Source organism: Dufourea novaeangliae, unplaced genomic scaffold (assembly GCF_001272555.1).
Source record: "Dufourea novaeangliae isolate 0120121106 unplaced genomic scaffold, ASM127255v1 scaffold335, whole genome shotgun sequence".
NCBI classification, from domain to species: domain Eukaryota; kingdom Metazoa; phylum Arthropoda; class Insecta; order Hymenoptera; family Halictidae; genus Dufourea; species Dufourea novaeangliae.
Genome location: NW_015374211.1, coordinates 351,706 through 371,067, shown reverse-complemented (window position 1 = coordinate 371,067; position 19,362 = coordinate 351,706). Strand labels below are relative to the sequence as shown.

At 44.4% G+C, this 19,362-nt stretch overlaps 1 protein-coding gene across 2 annotated transcripts in view; it reads right to left on the bottom strand.

Annotated features, from left to right (window-relative positions):
- Positions 1–795: 795 nt before the first annotated feature.
- The window catches only part of LOC107192322 (catenin delta-2), a 28,411-nt gene continuing 9,844 nt past the window's right edge, over positions 796–19,362 (bottom strand). Inside the window, exons 2-13 of one of the 2 annotated variants that reach the window (XM_015581538.1) lie at positions 12,801–12,880; positions 11,429–11,470; positions 11,181–11,310; positions 10,444–10,726; positions 10,100–10,225; positions 8,430–9,055; positions 7,453–7,840; positions 5,061–5,374; positions 4,658–4,961; positions 4,425–4,563; positions 4,066–4,177; positions 796–1,071 (exon numbers count right to left, since the gene is read on the bottom strand). In XM_015581538.1, the coding sequence (XP_015437024.1) occupies positions 796–1,071; positions 4,066–4,177; positions 4,425–4,563; positions 4,658–4,961; positions 5,061–5,374; positions 7,453–7,840; positions 8,430–9,055; positions 10,100–10,225; positions 10,444–10,726; positions 11,181–11,310; positions 11,429–11,470; positions 12,801–12,832 (2,772 nt within the window). In that variant the 5' untranslated portion in view covers positions 12,833–12,880. The remainder of the gene's footprint in view (positions 1,072–4,065; positions 4,178–4,424; positions 4,564–4,657; positions 4,962–5,060; positions 5,375–7,452; positions 7,841–8,429; positions 9,056–10,099; positions 10,226–10,443; positions 10,727–11,180; positions 11,311–11,428; positions 11,471–12,800; positions 12,881–19,362) is intronic. The other variant, XM_015581539.1, reaches the window with a different exon arrangement.

Below are 19,362 nucleotides of genomic sequence, written 5' to 3'. Positions count from 1 at the left end.
TATGTATAGTATTTATAATATGTATATATATATATATATATATTAATTTAGAATTGTGCAATGAAGGTTTAGAGCCATTAGTGCGACTACTGCTGCGGATGTGGTCGGACAAGTCGCTTCCACTTACTATACACACGAAAAAAACGTGGCGTTGGGGGGGTTGGGAGTTGCTGTGGTGCAACTATTATTCACGACGACCGTGTGTCCTCTAGTGACATCATAAAGACAGTCGACGGAATCCCCCAGACGAAAGAATATCTCTGGACAGATCGTTGACTCTAGAAAGTCGACGCGAAGCGTCCGAGATCGCGCCCCGTTTAAGTCTCTCTAACATACATATATCTCTATGTACCCTTCTATATATTCTCAGTCTTCCTATTCCCTCTGAGAAGCTGTTCCAGCTCTGTACATCCGAACACGTGGCTACTCTCTGTCACAATATATACTCTTCTAACAACGTGGACCATTCGCCAGGGGCGTGTGCAACGAAAGAATCAAAACAAGAAAACCCGGTCCTCCCACCCTCCCCCTCTCTCTTCCAGGTCCATTGTAATGCCCCTTTCTCTCTTTCCAGTCTTCAGACGCGATATCTATCGAGGAGAGATCAGAACAGGCGCGTAGAACAAAATATCTTGCTCCATCCTCCACCCCCTATCCCTCTTCATCCCATACATCATTGGTTATCCATGGCGATCCTCCTCCGATGACGACCTCGGCGTACAGGCTCGGGGGAAGGCTAACACTCGAGCACCCTCTGGTGGGTTCTCCAGCAGGCATATCTTCTCCTAGACCCTGTTATACCCACGAGTCCCCGGCGGAAGCCACGGTCGAGTTCGGCGGTACGTTCACCGTCGACGTAGCGGCCGAACCGCCGTCCGGCGGGACACCGACCACACCGCCGTCGGCCACCCATTGGCCGGCGGCGTTCGGCGCGCCGGCCGACAGCGCGCCCACCACACCAGAACCTACCGGGCCCTGACCCTGTCCCTGGCCAACCCCCAGCTCATACTGCCGCTTCTTTTTCTTCTCCAAGTTAACTTGCGCGTAGAGCGGCTCACCGGGTTTCGGTTGCTGCAACACACACAAGCCAACGGTTAGTTTCGCGCCAGCGACTCAAATCTGATTCATCATCATCTGGCCGGGGGGTGGGCACGACGCGTGTGTCTTTGTTCGGGGGTGGGCTGTACCAGGGGGTGCAGGGGATAGGGCCCGGCGGGGCACACCTTCCGATCATCGTTCGCGGATTCAGAGGGATAGAAACACACGTGCTTGCTTGCTTGCATAACCGATTCTTCTATGTACATGGAACTTGTTCATGTTGTCATCTTTAGTCGCAGAGTAACTGATGCTTGTGCATGGGATGGTTATGGTGGTGGATTTAGAATATCATGTGGATGAGGGAGGCGAGGTTAAGGTGTCGGAAGTCACACACACAACCGGTTTGGAAGCAATTGGACCCACGATACACATGGATTTCGTTAAATCGTCTGTTGGCTGTTGCAGAAAATTACGTATAGAATCTGGTCGGTACATACTGTCAGATACTCTTTTTATTATGCTCGATTAATTTTTGATATAAATAGATTATAAATAAGTACGTGCAATAGTCAACGTGTCAGTATAAACCATGCTTTTGTGGTGCGTCTAGCCTTTCTCTCGTACAATAAAGGTTCTTCAATGGGTATGTTTGCGTTTGTGTGTGTATGTGTGTGTGTGTATAAAGAAACTTATATCGTAACAACTCTGCCTCGACAAATTAGCAGCTCGTCCTGGTGTAATTATCCTTGTTGCTTTGTGATTCTACGAGACTGTTGTTTTTAAAACACGACGTGTATGAATTTTTAATTTATTCTCTGAGAAAGAACCTGTCACACAGTGTCAATTCAAAGAGATTCTCGGTTTTGTGCTTGTACATTACCCTGATTACGTGAACTCATCGAATCATATATATATATATATATATCAATCGACTGGGTTATAGATTCCGCTTTATTTTGCACTTCAATGTTACTCCTTACTGTACTCGGGATATAGACTATGATCACTTAGGTAACGAGTCGAAACGAGGTGTTCTAATTCTCTATATACCATTTTCAAAACAGAGATTTTATGGAATCTTGTCAAACAAGTAAATACACTCTTGCTACTTCTATGTTAACTGTTTATTAATTATTGTTAATTGGGGGTAGCAAACATCAGCCTTCTCCTCGAAACGTAATGCACTTCTTTCAAATTAGTCTAGGTAGAATTTGCAACTGTTCGTCATAAGCGTTACCCGGATGAAAATTGAAAAAACAGAGCTTCTAACTTTATCCCGGATGCGTTGTGAGTTATATTTGTCAATTTTTCAACTGATTGTTTCGAGTGAAGAGAAAATTCTCACGATCGTTATGAGAGTAGTCTGGCTGGATGTGCTCCCTGGTCATGAAAAATGTCAAATATTTGGTCCTGTAATACCTACTTCCTTATACAATCATAGAATTATGCAAGACATACTTCAACGCTATATTAACAATCTGACGTTTTAACTCTTTTTTTTTTTTTTGTATATGTAATAATTAGAGTGCATAGACTCGTACTCGTTCTTGCTAGCCTACGGCATACATAATAAAATGCCTTTGAAGACAGACGTTGGATCATTGCGATCCATTTGGGTATCAAACATTACTAACTGGACTTTCACAGGTATAATTCTACCTTAAATACGACTATAGCGAATAAATTCAATTGTGAAAAAAAGAGATTGTTGCTCTACACTCTGTGTGAACTTGAACCAGACAGGTTCTCGCTTTTGCGCGCGCGCGCGCAAGTCTTCATTTATTACAGCGTGACTTGTCCCATCGTATCTTATTATATAAAAGTCTGCGTGTATACCAAAGTCTTTTCAGTTTTTGAAGATTTTCTTTTCGGAAATCAAAAATATCGCGAGTGCCGCGATGAGAGTAATTTGCATCGGATAACGTGAAATATTTATATCAAACACCTCGGTGGAACAAAGATTGTGCGATTGAAAAAGGGCATTCTTGAAAACTTACAGAAGACGATATATTTCATGCGCCGTGCACGGTTGCATTTTTTCCCTACCTCGTATTGTTATATAAGTGTAGATTACTGGTGTAAAAATTGTTAGATAATTCAATGGACTGTTTTATGCGTACCGCGCGCAATCTACAGTAATACTGCACTAGCGAATGCTGTTCCATAGCATAAAACACGGTAATAATTGGTACTCGTTAATTGACTTAGTTTATACACTTATAAATGTTCGTTAAGTAACTGCATTCTCTGTTATCACAACTAATCTGTTTTTCCACGCTCGTTTACATACTCTTCTGTTCTAATGATACCGCGGGTTCTGTCTATTCCTCGTACAAGCGGATAAATATTATAAATAAAGTGTCATGGTTATTATAGGCGTCATAATGATTATTATGATCGTATCGTCCATACATACATATATACGATATATCTCTCGTAATTATTCGCAAAAGCATTTCGTATACGAAAATGCAGGTGTCTCTCTGTGTATGTATGAGTTCGTGTGTATGTATATATATATGATATAAAAATTAACAAAAAAGAGAAAACAACAAAATCAATCTCTGTGTACAAATCTAATACAATTTTAAACAAAAAAATTGTGTATATATAGAATCTCATCTGTAGATATAGATAATCTGCACTTATACTGACAAGAGGAAGACACAATTTGCAAAAGAAAAACCTGTTCTAGGGTTTAATCACACTGTCGTTGAATACCCCGCTTTCGTTAACTCTTGTAACATCTTTCCTGGACGTTTGTTGATATTCTTTTTTTTTTATTTAATCATTTATTAGTCACTTCTGAATAAAATCGTGGTAACTGCGAATTAAACAAACATACTAATCGAATAATAAACAGTTGTCAAAAGATTGCTCCAAACACTATCCGTGTGTTTTTAAGTTCCCCTTTTTCATTTTTTTTTTTCAATTACTTTCACTGAGAAACACAGTACCTAATCCTACCAACGGAACGTATTCCAGAGAACGTGTCGATCAACGGTGCCATTAGTTGTTGTTACTTACAGACTGATATATATTCGGTCGACCAACGTTATTAGAATTCATATTCGCTCGTTGAATCGTTCGGTCCTCGTATCTGGTACTCCCTTGGCTCGCCATTGGCCGGTTCAGAGTGCTACAATCATAGCTACATTTCAACGTAGTGCCACGATGTTCGTAACTAAAACCGGACTCTGCGCAACTCAAAACCAATGAAACACAGTTATAAGTGAATACAGAAAGCATATACTCAAGAATAAATCGCAGAGTCCGAGAAAGCAAAGAAAGAACTGAAAACATTCGATACTTCAAATGAATGAAAGGTTTAATCGTATATAAAGTAAAAGAAAAAGGTGCTCTATTATCGGATGATGATCAATTACCTATTTGCATTATTGGGTGAATTAGGCCCTGAATTCCGCGCTGCCACTGTTTTCGTCACGAAATCTTGCTCCTTCCATCCGTGTTTCTTGTAGACGTCTCTCAGTTCTTGGTGCTGCCACATTGTGAATAGGACTTGTCCTGCAAACGGAAGTAAATCCACGATGAATACTTCCGCCAAAAGATTCTGAACCATCAAAAGGCTCCTCTAAGTTATATATCCTGTCAACATTACCTGCAAATTTAAGAACACGAGGCGTGTACTTTTGGCGATGCCTGGTGATGTTCATTAGTCTATCGACACCGCCCGCGTCCAACAGCGACCGTGAGAATTCTGCGTTCTTTTTGATCACTTCGTTCAGAGTGGCTAGAACCGCGGCGATCGTGTCGTCGCTCGTTCCCTGGTCGTGCTGGTTGTTTCCAGATGGTAGCTTCTGGATGAGATCACGCATAGCGTACTTCCCGATCAATTCTTTGTTGCGTTGGTCTATTGCTAAGTTTCTGAGAGCTGTGGCCACTGCGCAGACCACACGGTCCACCTGAATAAACCAAAATGGGGACAACCCCAGTTTATCCGTTTCCTGGTCCTTACGAAAATCATCGAAGACCCACAAAATGAAAGAAACAATATCACGTACCTCCATTCGTAGAAGCTCGACCAAAACTGGAAGTCCTTTGTCCTTCCTCACGGCTGCACGAATCTCGATGCTTGGCTGCCAGTAGCAAGCCGCCAGGTTCTGAAGGGCTCCAGCAGCCGCTTCCAATGTTTCCGGATTGGAGCAAGTCTGCAAAAGCTTCAGATAGGACTGAACCACTTCCGGTTGCCAGAGCAGCTCCATGCCCCTGACCGGTTCCGTTCTGGGACTGGTTGTACGCGAGGCTGTGGTCTCCTTCTGTACTGGCTGACCATCCTTCTTCTTCTTGCTACCCCCAAAGCAACCCAAGTTCTCACCTAGGACAGAGTGATTCGTGGCCACGCGTTAATTTCCGAAGCTGGTCCACTCTGAACAGTGCTAGTGAAAATTGCGCGGAGCGCACATCGTTTGTATACTGCGTGTGTGTTTCCTTTAACGCGAGCTCGATTCGGTGAATCGATTTCAAACAAGTAATGAATCAAAATACACATCTGGCCATGAACAATTACATACAGCATGCAGTCAAAAGAAACTAAAGCTATCAGCTGGGACACGAGTCGGGAAAGTCTGAAAATTTTTCTTATAATTGTACGAAGTTTCAAGAACTGGTCTAATTTTGAATTGGATAGATCACTATATGCTCTCGTAGATGGTTCATTTCTGAACTATTCAGACTACGTTCGGTGTCGGCGAACTGTTAGCAGAGTATTATTACATTGAAGAAGGATCATGGCAGGCATATATTAAACGCACTAAGGATGCACTATTCGAGTACGAACCAATTGAATCGATGCTAAAGCTTTGCTACATTAGAATCCTCCAGGATATCTACAACTATCTATTTGTTCAAGTAACATATAGAAATGCAGTGACTAGATTGTACGTGTAATGTAACAAGTTTCATTTTTTTTTTTTGTTGCAGATAAAAATTGACGTGTTTACAAGAGAACCAATATTAGAACAATGATAAGGGGACCGATGACGTGACTTGTTTTGCGGTGATAAAGAACTGATATGTAACGTGTTCCTCTGAGTTCGGGTAAAAGTAACGATTTCTATCAGCGTCGGATTATCGGCGTGTTCCCGGTAAAAACCGACGAATAACCGTCGAAAAGCGTAGCATGCATCGACTAATTAAATTCGTATAAAAAAGAAAAGGAACTAAATAAATTAGCGATGGAATTACAAGAATGTCTTACCTTGACATAAACTGTACGCTAAAAAGATTGAAACACACTTTAATCCATGCGAAACTAGAAAGGACATAACTTTTCTGTTTCTTTTCCAAAACTGTTGTATACCTTTTATTTTTTTATTTTTTGTTTCGAAAAAAAAAAAGAACTTGAAATGTACCGGACAAAATCATCGATATCAACTTGAACGAACAAATCAGGACAGAGTCGCAGGAGGAACAAATTTTGAAACAATAACGACGCTCGATACCTCGAAAAAAACAAATTAAGGGTAACACAAAAGTCCATGTGGGGGGGGGGGCGGATCTTTGCTCTAACCGTCACGTGCTTGGGAGGATCATTGTTTCAAAAAGACATCTTGTTGTATCTGTGAAAGAGATGTTTTTCAATTCAACCATAAAAACCAAACCTAGTTACTGTCCATCGAACGTTCAAGCGATCTCAAAACGACACAAGTTCAGACAAACGTAAGCATATACAAACGAGAACTTATTAAGTGGACACACAGGTGTGTAGATACATTTCGATAGATTCGGTGTACGGGGGCGGAGCTATCTACAAGTACTAACTACTACTTTGCACATTTCACAACCAAAAAAAACGTATGGAAAAACACCATTGTCAATAATACGAATGTTTATCGTTCAAAACAACGTTACACTGCCCAAGCGTTGTTATTACATATATTCAATTAATTACATATATGCAAGTATCATCCCCTCGTTGCTGATCACAATCCAGTTATACACTCTGAACTGTAAAACCTACCTCTATGAGGCTAACTACCGAGCCTACTTAAATTTAAGAGGGATAAATGACAGTGAACTGAAAAAAATTCGGTCTACATCAAGTAAACGGGGGAACGTTGTACGGTTGAACATTTAACATATTCTTTTCTCAACCATAACTATCTCGAAATTGTACCCGTTGCTTGGAGACTTAATGGCGGTACACGTTTCCTGTCTTATCTTATCGCCCCCCTCCCCCAAGGGCGAAGGTATAAACTGCTTATCATCCACAGACTCACACACATACACACACACGTACACACACAATTCGGCTGCATGCGTGTCACCGCATGCCCACTGAGGAAACCCGTGTTGTGTGTCTCACCACGGCAAAAAGGGTGTATTACGTATGTTTTTATCATTCCCAGAATGCACAGGGAAAGCAAAGAGAAAGAGTGAATTAAGGGCTCTCACCTTTCGCGGGTGCTGCCACCCTGTTCTGTACCGTCGACTGGATCGGATGCTTGTCGTAATTCGGATCCTCCACCTCCTGGCAACGGTAGCTCAGATTACGGAGTATGCAAACGCAGTTCTCGACGATTTTGTTGCCGATATTCGACTTCTCGATGGCCGACCGTACCACGTAGAGCAACGCGTCCACCAGACCGTCGCATTCGCGGAGCTTTTTCCGCGCGTATTCGCCGGCGCTCGAGACGTTTCGTAGCACCCCGGAAGCGTTTCTGAACACGGTCGACCAGCATGTCTCGCCGCTGGACGAGCTCGGGTCCCAGCCACTGTGCGGTATGATTATGTTGTTCACCACCATCGTCACGCCGTCGTCGATGATCGACTTCTTTAGATCCTAAAAGCACACGACACACGGAACGGTTGAATTGACACATGCGATGGCCAAAGAGCGCAACGGACGATGAAGAATACAGTGGTTCACGTAATTCGTTCGTATAACCATCCACATTACAATTATGTGTACAAATCTTTATGCAGTTTCCATTTAAAGTCAATGTCCCTGTTTCTAATCACGTCCCGATTTGAACACCGAGAACTTACAGAATCTTTAATATTGCTTGCCAAAGCTTGGTTTTGACACTTCCATTTTCGCTGAGCAGAAATAGGGATATTTTATACTTCATATTAAATGAACTATTATTAAGTTGAAATGTTTTTAAAAATACTTTGCTTTAAATTTAGTTATAAAAGGAGGTTTAAATTTTATATCTAATAAATTTTTTACACAAGTAGGAGTAGGGACATTGACCTTACGTATCCTCGTGATTACTTTTGTCCAAGCTGTCGTGAAGAATTTCATCATAAATTTTGAAATACGATTCCTAATTTCGTACGTAACCCGGTTGAAATAAACGCAACAATGTTCCGCGAACGAATTTGTGAATCACTGTATCCTTATAATTCGAACAAACGTGTTCCCTAACCTCGCAAGACGACAGGTTCCACAGCACCCCAGTGACCAGTTCTTTCACGTCGGCATCGGATGTCCTGCGTAGCAAGTTGATCAAAGCCGGCACTCCTCCAGCATTTTTGATGGCCCTTTTATTCTCGTCGTTCTGTCTCCCGTACGACAGATTTCTCAACGCGCCGCACGCGTTCCTGTAGACATCGGGATTATCGTGATCGAGTAGCTGCACCAACGGCGGTATACCGCCCAGGCTTCGCGTCTTCTGCTTGTTCGGGTCGTCCATGTAGCAAAGATGCTGCAGATACGCGGCCGCGTTCGCCTTGATGATGTTGTTCGGATTGCTCAGAAAACCGATCACCTCGGACAGATTCGGATCACGCCATCTCATCGACTTCTGATCGTCGTCCAACGGGCTGGCCATACCAGGGACCACCGGGTGTCGCGATTGCAACCGTTGCAGGTGAACCTCGTCCTCGAACATCCCTGGCGGTACGCCCGACGACAACGGGACCACCGGATGGCCCTCGTCGTAGCCGGGCACATCGCTAGGAACTGCGACTGGGCCCACCCCAACGCCTGGCCCATAACCGACTGGTCCGTATGGGGACGGTGACACGTAGCCGTAGGGCACTTTGCTCTCATCTGCGATCAGATTAAGACAATCCAGGTCACACGGGGGCACGTTTACAACAATCTATTTGGAGCTAGATGACCACCAGAATCCGGAAAATCCAGGAACCGTAAGCCCCAAAATGTGGGGAAAAACCGTGTGTTACCTATGTGCTGTGTTAAATTCGTGTTGTTAGTGGTACCAGAAGAATATACGGGAAAAGAATATGCACACGCTGGGTGTTAAGCGGAAGATAGTACAGAAGATTCGAGGATCTTTATTAATTGGACTGAGTATGCCGAGACTATTCTTCCTACTAGCTGCAAATGCTTGTGTTTTTAATATACTTCGCCACGGAAGATTGCTCCAAGCTTGTTATTGTTGCGAGGACCAATGGAAACCATCATCGCTGAAGACTAGATCTGAACTGAAACAGGGTTCTGTGTTGATACCTGGCTCTTGCCTATGATATCGCGTGAAACGCATAAATCACTCGTATATCACCCATCGAATATGGACGGGAATGAGACGAAACGTCCGCTGAACGAGGGTCAACGATACGAAGCCTTAACGAGAGAGCAGTGTAGTGAGAAACAAGACAGGGAAACGAAAGAAGTGCGAGCGTGAGAGAGAAAGAGAGAAAGTGAGAGAAAATAAAATTTGTTAAATAAATTATTGATGTGACCCTACCATGAGGATGCTGAGAGGGTTCGCCAGAGTCATCCATATTCCAAGAGTTGCTGATTTGATCTAGAGAGAACACAAAATAACAACGAACGTCAGGCATAGGAGATAATTAAAGTGAATTATGCTCCGGACCCGTGACCACGAGCAGACAAATAGCCGGTCGGTGCCGTCGTCGCGCTTGGACCATGGATAGGCTGAATGTCTCATTATAGGGGAGCTCTCTGGGCCGGGGAATGTCAACGTTGCTCTGTGACCACCCCTCTTGGCCACGGAAAAATCGAACGACGTAACATCAAAAGTGATTGTTTGTTTTGTTTTGTTTGTTTTTCTTTGTCAAATTTATTTTTGCATTTGGTAATATCGCACTCCGGGTATATATCGAAACGTACCATATTGATCTCCGGGACCGCCTGGACTAGGTGTGATACGATAGTGATCCTGCAGAGCTGGATTCAGACCTGGATCGATGTCGTTGTAACCACCCTCCACGTACGGCGCCGCTTTACGCAGGTATTCTTGAAAGAAGAAAGTCGAAAGAAAAAGATTAGTGTTACACGCACGAAACTCGATGTGATCGGACAACATAGTAGGAGTACATCGAGTTCGTTTTCTCAAGAATAGATACAATGGCCACTAGTTTGTGAAATATTTAATGTTCAGTGCCGGGGGAGCCTTCGAATACTCATCGAGGATTTACTGTACATCGTCGGAATCTGTAATCATGACAACTTACCATGCGGAGGTGAGGCCCGACTGTGCTCCGAAGGACTGTGAGGGCTGTGGGGTGAATGCGAGCGCGGCATGTAGATGCCATGGGGACCCGGATAACCTGGCTGCGGTGGATAACCGAGATACGGCTCGTAATGCTCGAACCCGACCATGTACGCGTCGGTCGGATACCGTGGATCCGCGTGCTGGTAGTCCTGCGACATCAACGGCACCGACATGTAGCTGACCGCCCCCGGGTCTGGCTCCATGTGTGACACCTCGCGCACCACCTTCGACACGCTTGTCACCTGAAACCACACGAATCCATCACGACTGATGAAAGAGGACGACCCCTCTTTGCGGGTTGAAAATCGGTGTATTCTCTTGGGAAAAGTTGATGGTCACCGTTTTTCTAATGTTTGAATATCATTTAGAGAAGTTTCGTAGATGTTCCAGATATTGTCGTTAAAGCGATAAAGTAGAGCGTCTACTGTAGTAGGGAAATGCAGTTAGCGGATTAAGTTGGAACTCGTTTAAACCGTTTATACTGACAATGAATGGGTATCGATTAAATAATTAACATTCTCGTATTTAACGAGCGGAGTGTCTCGGTCCGTGGTGACGTGGTCTCGGTTAAAGTGGAAGAGCCGATCGTTCGATTGAGATTTCACCATTCCCCTCCGTGTAACGACGCGAAAGATCGCGACAGAGAAAATTTTTGAAGGGGTGGATAATTCGATTTTCTGGGTAAACTGGGCTCACTTGTTGATTAGTCTGTTGCTTATGGCTCCGGATGAGCAACGGATCCTCCTGGACAGACAAGTGAGACGAATGCAACGAATGGGTGTCCGCCTGGCCGTTACTTCCGTGGTAATCTGCATCACTCTGTCCGCTGGAAAACGACCGCAATAATGTGAACAATTACCGGCGGCGTTCCACGGTGGTATCTCCGAGTTAATACGTAAATCGGCGAATTTCTGTTCGATTTCGGCCCGGGGATGATGACTTACGTGTATTGCGGCATGTCGGGACCTTTTTCCTGGAGAACGCGTCTGAAACGACAAAAACAGAACGAGGATGAACCACCTGCTGCTTTTAAACGATCGATTATTACTTAGAAAAAAGGAATACGATGTGGCAATGATCAGGGCGAGTCCTAAGAGAAGAAAACAAAAAAAAACAAACACACACACACACACACACACAACGAAACGTTACGGAGGCGCATGGCCTACAAAAGCGTCCAGAAATACTTCTAATTGCGCTAAACTACTTGTGTCCATGTTACACACGTGGACACTACTCTCATCAAACATGCGACACAAACAAATACACACATACACACACGTTGTTAGTGCGGCTGAAGTTACTCATTCTGAGTCACGTGTACGTTCCTTTGACTAATGAGACTTGAGTGATAATGATATATCGATGGGTGATGTATTTCGCGGGATCTATCTATAGGGGACTATCCTTCCAATTATTCAAATTGAAATCTATACGTTATGAACAGATATAGATATTAAAAAATCTAATTTTCATGCGCCCAATATATATTTATTAATATTAATGTCATTTAAAATTCGACTTTAATAAATATAAAAGCTCTTAAGTGTTCATTCATTGGTGCGCGTTTACTCTATCATTAAATTAGCTGACACATCCATCGGTATCGGAAGTGATGAACATATTTCGTCCGAATCGAGGATTCACCAGTTAGGGGATCGGCAACACAGCTGAATGAATCTCGCTGAAGATGATCAGTGTGATGAAACAGGTTGAGGTGGGGGGGGGGGGGGGGGGCTGCTCAAAGAGATGATCTGTGAACGACTATCATTTGTACACTCGCATTCAGAATGACTAACCTCGTTAGTTAGGACATGTTAGTCACCTCTGCGTGATCTCGGTGCGCGTAATGTTGTGCTCCTGTCTCTTCTCGATCCGGCGGTTCACCAGCCTGACATTCAACAATTTCAGGGCGGGCGTTATTAGTTGGCGCTGATCTAAATATTATACATACGACCGGGGCTGGCCGCGAAACAACGAATCGTTGTAACTGTCTTTTTCACGCGGTCGAACACCGTGTCGTCAAGAGCCTGTCCCCCAGTGAGGAGGTTCGACTGGGCTCAGGTTACGAACGGATCCAAGCGACAACGAATAGAATAGAATCGGAAGTGATTTTCTGTATTGCCAATCGGACGAGTGCTAAGCTTTCGTGTTTGTTAATCGCAGAAAGAGAGAAAGGTGTTTAGTACACGTTGAAAAAGTATTAACCACGCGTTTGTTAATTCGTTTGCTCGAGAGGGAAGAGAAAAGGTATGTTTATAGAGTAGTTAATCGGTTACGAGTCTCGCGAGAGCTCGAGGAGAGAAAGACACTTACAGACAGGAGTCAACCAGCTGATTATTTGACATACCAGCTGATTTATCGTCTCTTGCCGCTCAGCAGTCGATGTGCGTCCCCTGGAACAGATCGAGCAAAAGGAAGATATTAGACGAAACGTGTGTGTCGTCTGCACGAATTCGGGGATGATATACGTGGGGTAGTTCCGAGCATTTCGGTGTATTCGTTAACAAACCATGTCGAAAATTAATTGAGAAATATTATAACCTGTCTGAAAATTTGATTACGTTTCATTGATTATTGGGTAGATGTCCCAATTACTTGTTGTAGCATAACTTCATTCAATCGTTTCACGTGTTGTTTAACCTAAAAATAGTCTCAGTCTCAAAAATAATATTATTAAACATTTCTTATTCAGTATTAGGGACATGGACAATAATCGGGACATTGTATTGTTTATCTGTTTCACTTAAGTGTCCTTGATAACCCACTCTTCCCTTAACCACGAATTCTAAAGGTAAACCACTTAGTCCGAAAGTTGTCCAAAATAAAACCAGAAATCGACTTATTTCAGTATTCCAACGGTACCGAACCCGTAATATATCTTTTTGATCGGCCAACCGGCAGAGACGTTAAGCGTCCGTATCCCTTCTAATTCCATTTCTCGGTCGAGAAAATGGCGTCTCGCGGGGGGGAAGGGAAGGGTGGTTGGGGTTCTGATTAACGCTCGTTCTCTCGGCCGTCCTTCCTTTTTCCTTCGGGCGTTAATTAATTTCATCAGTTTCCGCTGTAGCTCGCGCAACGAACAAACGTACGAACGCGTGGCAAAAGCGCGTCGTGTTGCCCAGTTATCGCACGCAACGCCTCTGTAGTCGCGGCATTAAAATCTAAAACGAGCAGAAGAGTTTAATTAATTTGTCGTTTCGTCGCTCTTTTATTGCGCGTTTCGATTACCACCCCCCTTACACACGCGTAGGTGTACAGAGAGGAAGCTTGATACGCGTACACACACATCTACAAGACGGAGGGAGAAGTTCGCTAACGAATTCGCGTGACGCAACGAGCTCGGAATTTCGCAGCCTCCTAAAGGGATTCGACCCTCTGTCTGGCTAACACTGTCCGTTTCCACTTATCGCGGGGATTTCCCTCGTCTCTCCCCTCTACCCACTCCACCATACTACTCTTCTCGCCGTACGGTAGAATTGTCTTGCTTGCTGTATGGAATTACCGCTCGATATACCTACTCTCAACTTTGTTTTAACGGGAGAACCTAAAACTAATCTAAGAGCGAAACATTTGAATAGAAGCGCCAGGAATTGATCGTTATGCAGGGATATAAAATGAATATTAAACGTTTTCGTCTCCGGAGGGGGTTCCGCAGGTTTACTCTCTCGTTTCGGTGAGTTTATTTGTAATTATTCCTACGGACTGGTATTATTGAATTTCCCTTTGGTTCGGTTATTTGAACTGTTTTAAAATTTTTCGCTCGGTTTCTTTCTTAACGCTAGAACTACCAGCGTTGAATGTATACTAGAATAAATTGTACGATACGTAGTAATATAGTAAATTAAACACAAATATAAATTCCGTCGAAAGCACTACGATAATTTCAATAATCGTAAAAAAAAAATCTGCTGTCTGTCGGTTTGGTAATTCCTTGGGATTAAACTATTCCCGTTCGAGTTACGTTTGTCGAATGATTTACACGGTTTCTTACAGCGGTTAGGGCCAAGAAGCTGGCTCAGCACACGGTGCTTCCTTTTCGTACTAACAAATTCCGTTAACGTCGATTAGCAGCGGCCCTGCACCACTGACATCGATTTCTTCTCCTCCCCCCGCGGCCCAGAAATCCAGGTCGAAAGTGCCAATAAGAATACCAGAACTTAAACAAATACCCCCGGTGCCCCGTCGTCCCTTTTCCCATCTCTGCCCCCGCCCCGGTCTCCGTCGAGTGGAACTTTGCGCTACCACGGGGTGTTTGCCATTGTCGGCGATCTTTTTGCCTGTCCGTTCCTTGAATTCCACCGCCCGCGGCTCGTCGAATTCACTTAATAATTTCAACGAAGAATCGGAAAAAAGAGAGAGAAAATGAGAAAGCTCGTTCCTTCCGAAGCACGTTACCCGAAGGTACAGAATACCTACTTATGAAATCAATGAAATCACGAAAACTCGACAATCTTGTCGAGTGTATATCATCCCTCGAATTCTCGAACCACGTAAAGTCGACGGGCACGATATTCTGTTCTTGTGAGACCATTAAATTGTAAATGGTACTCCCGTTTCGGTAGCCAAAACTGTAATTCGTGAGATTACTTCGTGAGAGTAATTCAGAATTGATTACCTATAGCTTAATTTTCACTAATATAATACAGGAAATTCTCGATGAGTGTTCGAAGGCTTCCAAAACATTAATCGTCAATGAAATTTCCATGTTCGCGGGAGGCAGCAGAAAAAGTAGGGAGTGGAGGAGGGGAGATCGTTGCATTCTGGGCCACGCGTTTAACATACCCGCTTTGAATGCATAATTTTCCCAGAGGGTGAAGGAAGCTGACGAGGACCGTCCTGCGGTAACCAGAATGCGCGGCGTGCGTGGATCTACGCGTGACCTCCGACAAACCGTGTGTGCCCACCATCCCCTCGACAAAAGACATTCCGTGCGCGACGAGTCACGAATTCCGAAAAAAAAGCACGACACAAATTTGTGATTTTTTTTATATTTCTGAACATGCGTAGATACTATTGTAGTTTTATGTTTATAAAAAAGTTAATTTGGGTGAACTGTCGTCGTGGTCGCGAGGCTTGTTGAGCTTCCGGTACCTTCGTTGATATTCCAGAGGCAACGGAGGACCGTACTTACGCGCGCGCGGTCCCGAGATGTCCCGAAAATACGCGCGAAATCGGCGCCCGAGTTCCCGAAACTGCCGGTTGAAGTTGTGTCGTAACTCGTGACCGAACACACGCGGAAACTCCAACGGTCGGTGAAAGCGCCCCTGAAAATAGCTGCTGCTCTCTGGCATAGACTTGGGCTTAAGTGGTACCGGAAGCTTGGAATTCGCAGAGAGACGTGAACTGGTACGATTCAATTCAATATTTAGTCCCTGGGAATATTCAATTCTGTCTGTTCGATCTCGAAGCTTGACCAAGTCTGAAAGACCGATGGTCTCGGACGTTTGTCCAAGAGAAAAAATTTACTGGAGAATACTAGCCCATTATATTATGTACCACAATCGAATTGTTCACAATCAAATTGTTAAGTGACGGAGACTATAGGAATATTCGTTAAGCAATTTTTAATTTTGCAAGACCAGCCGGAGGCGAGTGAAGGAAATATTTCCAGCATCGCAAATGCACTCGCAGCCCCATAGTAGCAGCCCGAAAAATATAGGACAACGTCTCGCCCCGAAGCTTTGTCCCCGGTAATACCGTCTGGCGTATTAGATTTTTGACACGTCGGAACGAATTCGCGAGCCGGCCGGGAACGCCTTTCTTTTTCTTTTTTTTTCTTTTTTCATTTGGAACGAATATTATGTCCCAGGGGCGAGTCGCCGGTCTCATCCGCCGCACAATGATCGGCCGGATTTTCCGCGGCTGTTTTTTAATCCCGCCCGAGAGTCAGTGCCACGTGTCAGTGACACATACACGCGCGTCGCTGATAAGAATGTTTATCGCGGAGATTAACGGCCAAGCATGAGATCCTCGAGAATCGATTTATCGTGTGTTTGGCGTGAAAAATTTGTAAGATATCGAGGACAATTTGGACCGCGTAAAATTCGATTTGAGTACATACAGTAAATCAGCGATGAGTGTTCGAAGGCTCACTGAGCATTAAATATTTCATAAAACGAATGGCCATACGCGGTTGAAACAAGTATACCAGTGGCTTCAGAATTTCAAGCTCTATCACTCTGCTAAACCCTAGTAAAAAGTCAGCGTTACACATAGACACCTCTCCTTGCCAGTGCCGAGGAGCCTTCGAACACTCATCGATGATTTACCGTATTGTGTGTTTCCGTTTCGGAGAAAGGGAATGTAGCGGTTTCACCTTCGTGTGTGTATAACTCACCTTTATCGCCGTCAATGGTAACCGTACAGAATGAAAATTCCACGAGTTTTTTTTTGTTTATTCTTTACCTTATTTCTCGTCAATCGCGGTAAGTCTCGCGAGGAAGCCGTTTACCTGCGGATTACCGCGTGACAACGAGATTTGCACGGCCGCCGGAGTCGGGTGCAACGGCTGTGTGCACTTACGCAAGTGCATACATTACACGCAACGCGGAATGGCCGCCGCGTGAGAACCGCGCGCGCACCGGCTGCACGCTCTGTTGTGTTTATCTTTCCATCTTCCCGTCTGCTGCCCCCCTACTCCGCTTCTGCTATCAACACCTACAAAACTCGTCCAATTCTTCGTTCAAATAAAATTAACACACGAATGTTTGTCGTCGCAGAATCAACCCCCACCGCCTCCGTGATTCCGGTTCGTAGCTCGAGTGGCAGTCGATTGTTTGCTTGTTGAATGTAACGCTGAATTGTGTTCACACTACGACAGAAGTGGGGCGTCGTAGGCCAAAGAAAACATTTTTTTTTAACGCTCGACCCCGCTGCAATACCGTTTCCCCCGATTACGAAACGAAATCCGAATTTTAACGATCAATTTCCACGGGGGACAATCGATGAATCACTCGTCGCGTACGTTACAACGACACGTAATGCGGATGATCCTCTTCGGATCTCGTTTTAATTGGTTCGTTTTTAACCAACGGTTCACGGCTTGTAATGGCCACTGGAATACGTACGTACAGAAAGTTCCATGTTACGCGCATATCGATACAATTTAAGTATCAAATTTCAAGAACGCAATCGATAAAAAGTTTTAAAAAAAACCTATAAGTTCAGTCACTATATTGGATCCACCATTTTGAATTTGCAGTTCTCGATATACAGATTCATAGTCGTCCCAAAAACCTATAGGGATCGTGTTTGAAAAAGATTAGACGAGTTTATTAATTTTGGCCACTTTTTCAGGTCCTCTGACCCACTGTGCACTGGAGAGGGGGAGAAGAGGGAAGTCCCGTATGGACCCCAATGAAGCGCCAAGTGGTGAGGATGACATCTGAACACTCAGTTCCAAGGAGCCTTCGAACATTCATCGATGATTTATTGTATTGAGTTTTAGTCGACCAGAAAGACGAATACGATAAGGATCCAGCCGAAGTCGGGCGTGACTGATCGCCCCTCATCCTTCTCCACTACTCTGGGTATGGATTACCTCTATCGGGAACGATTTTCCATCCGTTGGCGCTCGCGGCCGAAATCGCGGATGTATAATCGGTATCATCGTTCTCCGTTCGCCCCGCCAAGTGGCACTCACAGGAGCGTTCCTCGCCGATTTTGATCGATGTCTCCTGTCGGCGTTCGAACTGGAGAGATACTCTTTTTCACTCGTCGGCGCGACGGCGGATGGCCCACTTTTCCATCCCCGGCGAATTAATTACACAGTTCTAATGGGAGTTTTGGAGGAGGCAAAACCGTATTGCCTGTCTCGATGGAATATCGACAGGAGGGACACACGTTGATGTCCCTCTGGCCGATTACTGCCTGTCCTCTCCGATACCGGGTCTGTCCCCGAAAAAGAAAAAAATACGGAACGAATTCCGTGTCCCAGTTTAAGCCCTGATCGTAACGAATCGAAATTGTTGTGATATATTTAAACATATGAATATTTATAAACGGTGGATCGAATATAGCGGCGTAGGATAGAGAATGAATACATGGCAAGAGCCCATATGACCAGAATGGACTATAGTTTGGAATCGAGGAACGAATATGGACGAGGCGAACAATTCCTCTCGTAGTAGGCGATATCATCGATCAATCCATTGTCCCCACCGCAAAACTATTCCCTGATCGATGAACCACGCGCGGCGGAGCCGATAGATTGTTGGACGCATTTCTCGATACCCTACCGGGGCGTCCCGCTAGTGGTTCGCGGTCCAAAGATAGTGACGCCTGGCATGGTATCCATCGGCATGGTCCGTGGTCTCAGTGTGGCATTTAAATAGACGCGGGCGAAACTGAATCGACAGGTTCGCGAACTTCTCCCCATCCCGATAAAAAAAGCGGGAACTTCGAACGGAACCACGAGGCAGGAGGGAGGACAATACGTATGAAACTGTGCCGTGACTAGGCGACCTTCGTGCAGGCTCGATACGAGGCCAGAACCATTCATCGGTTCAAGTGAAATTCGTTTAATTGGATTGCACCAGGTTTCGCGAGCGCCTAGGTTAATCCCGTATTTCTCCATTCACGCGTAAACGAATGTGTGTTTACAGAGAACGGGAGAAAGAGAGAGAGAGAGCTCACACACTACTTATCGCATCCTTGACCCGTGGAATCTTCGTACAATGAAAATTATCGATGACATACGGGGAAAGATTGTTGGCTTCGTTTATGTGCACTATGTAAATTTAAGATACTTAATGTAATATGAACGATGTCTTAGACGTGAGACACAACTACATTGAGTAACTAACATAAACAGTTAGCTTTTAAACTTAATTGGAGGATGGCTTCGGATATGATGGACAGGCTATAGATATGGATC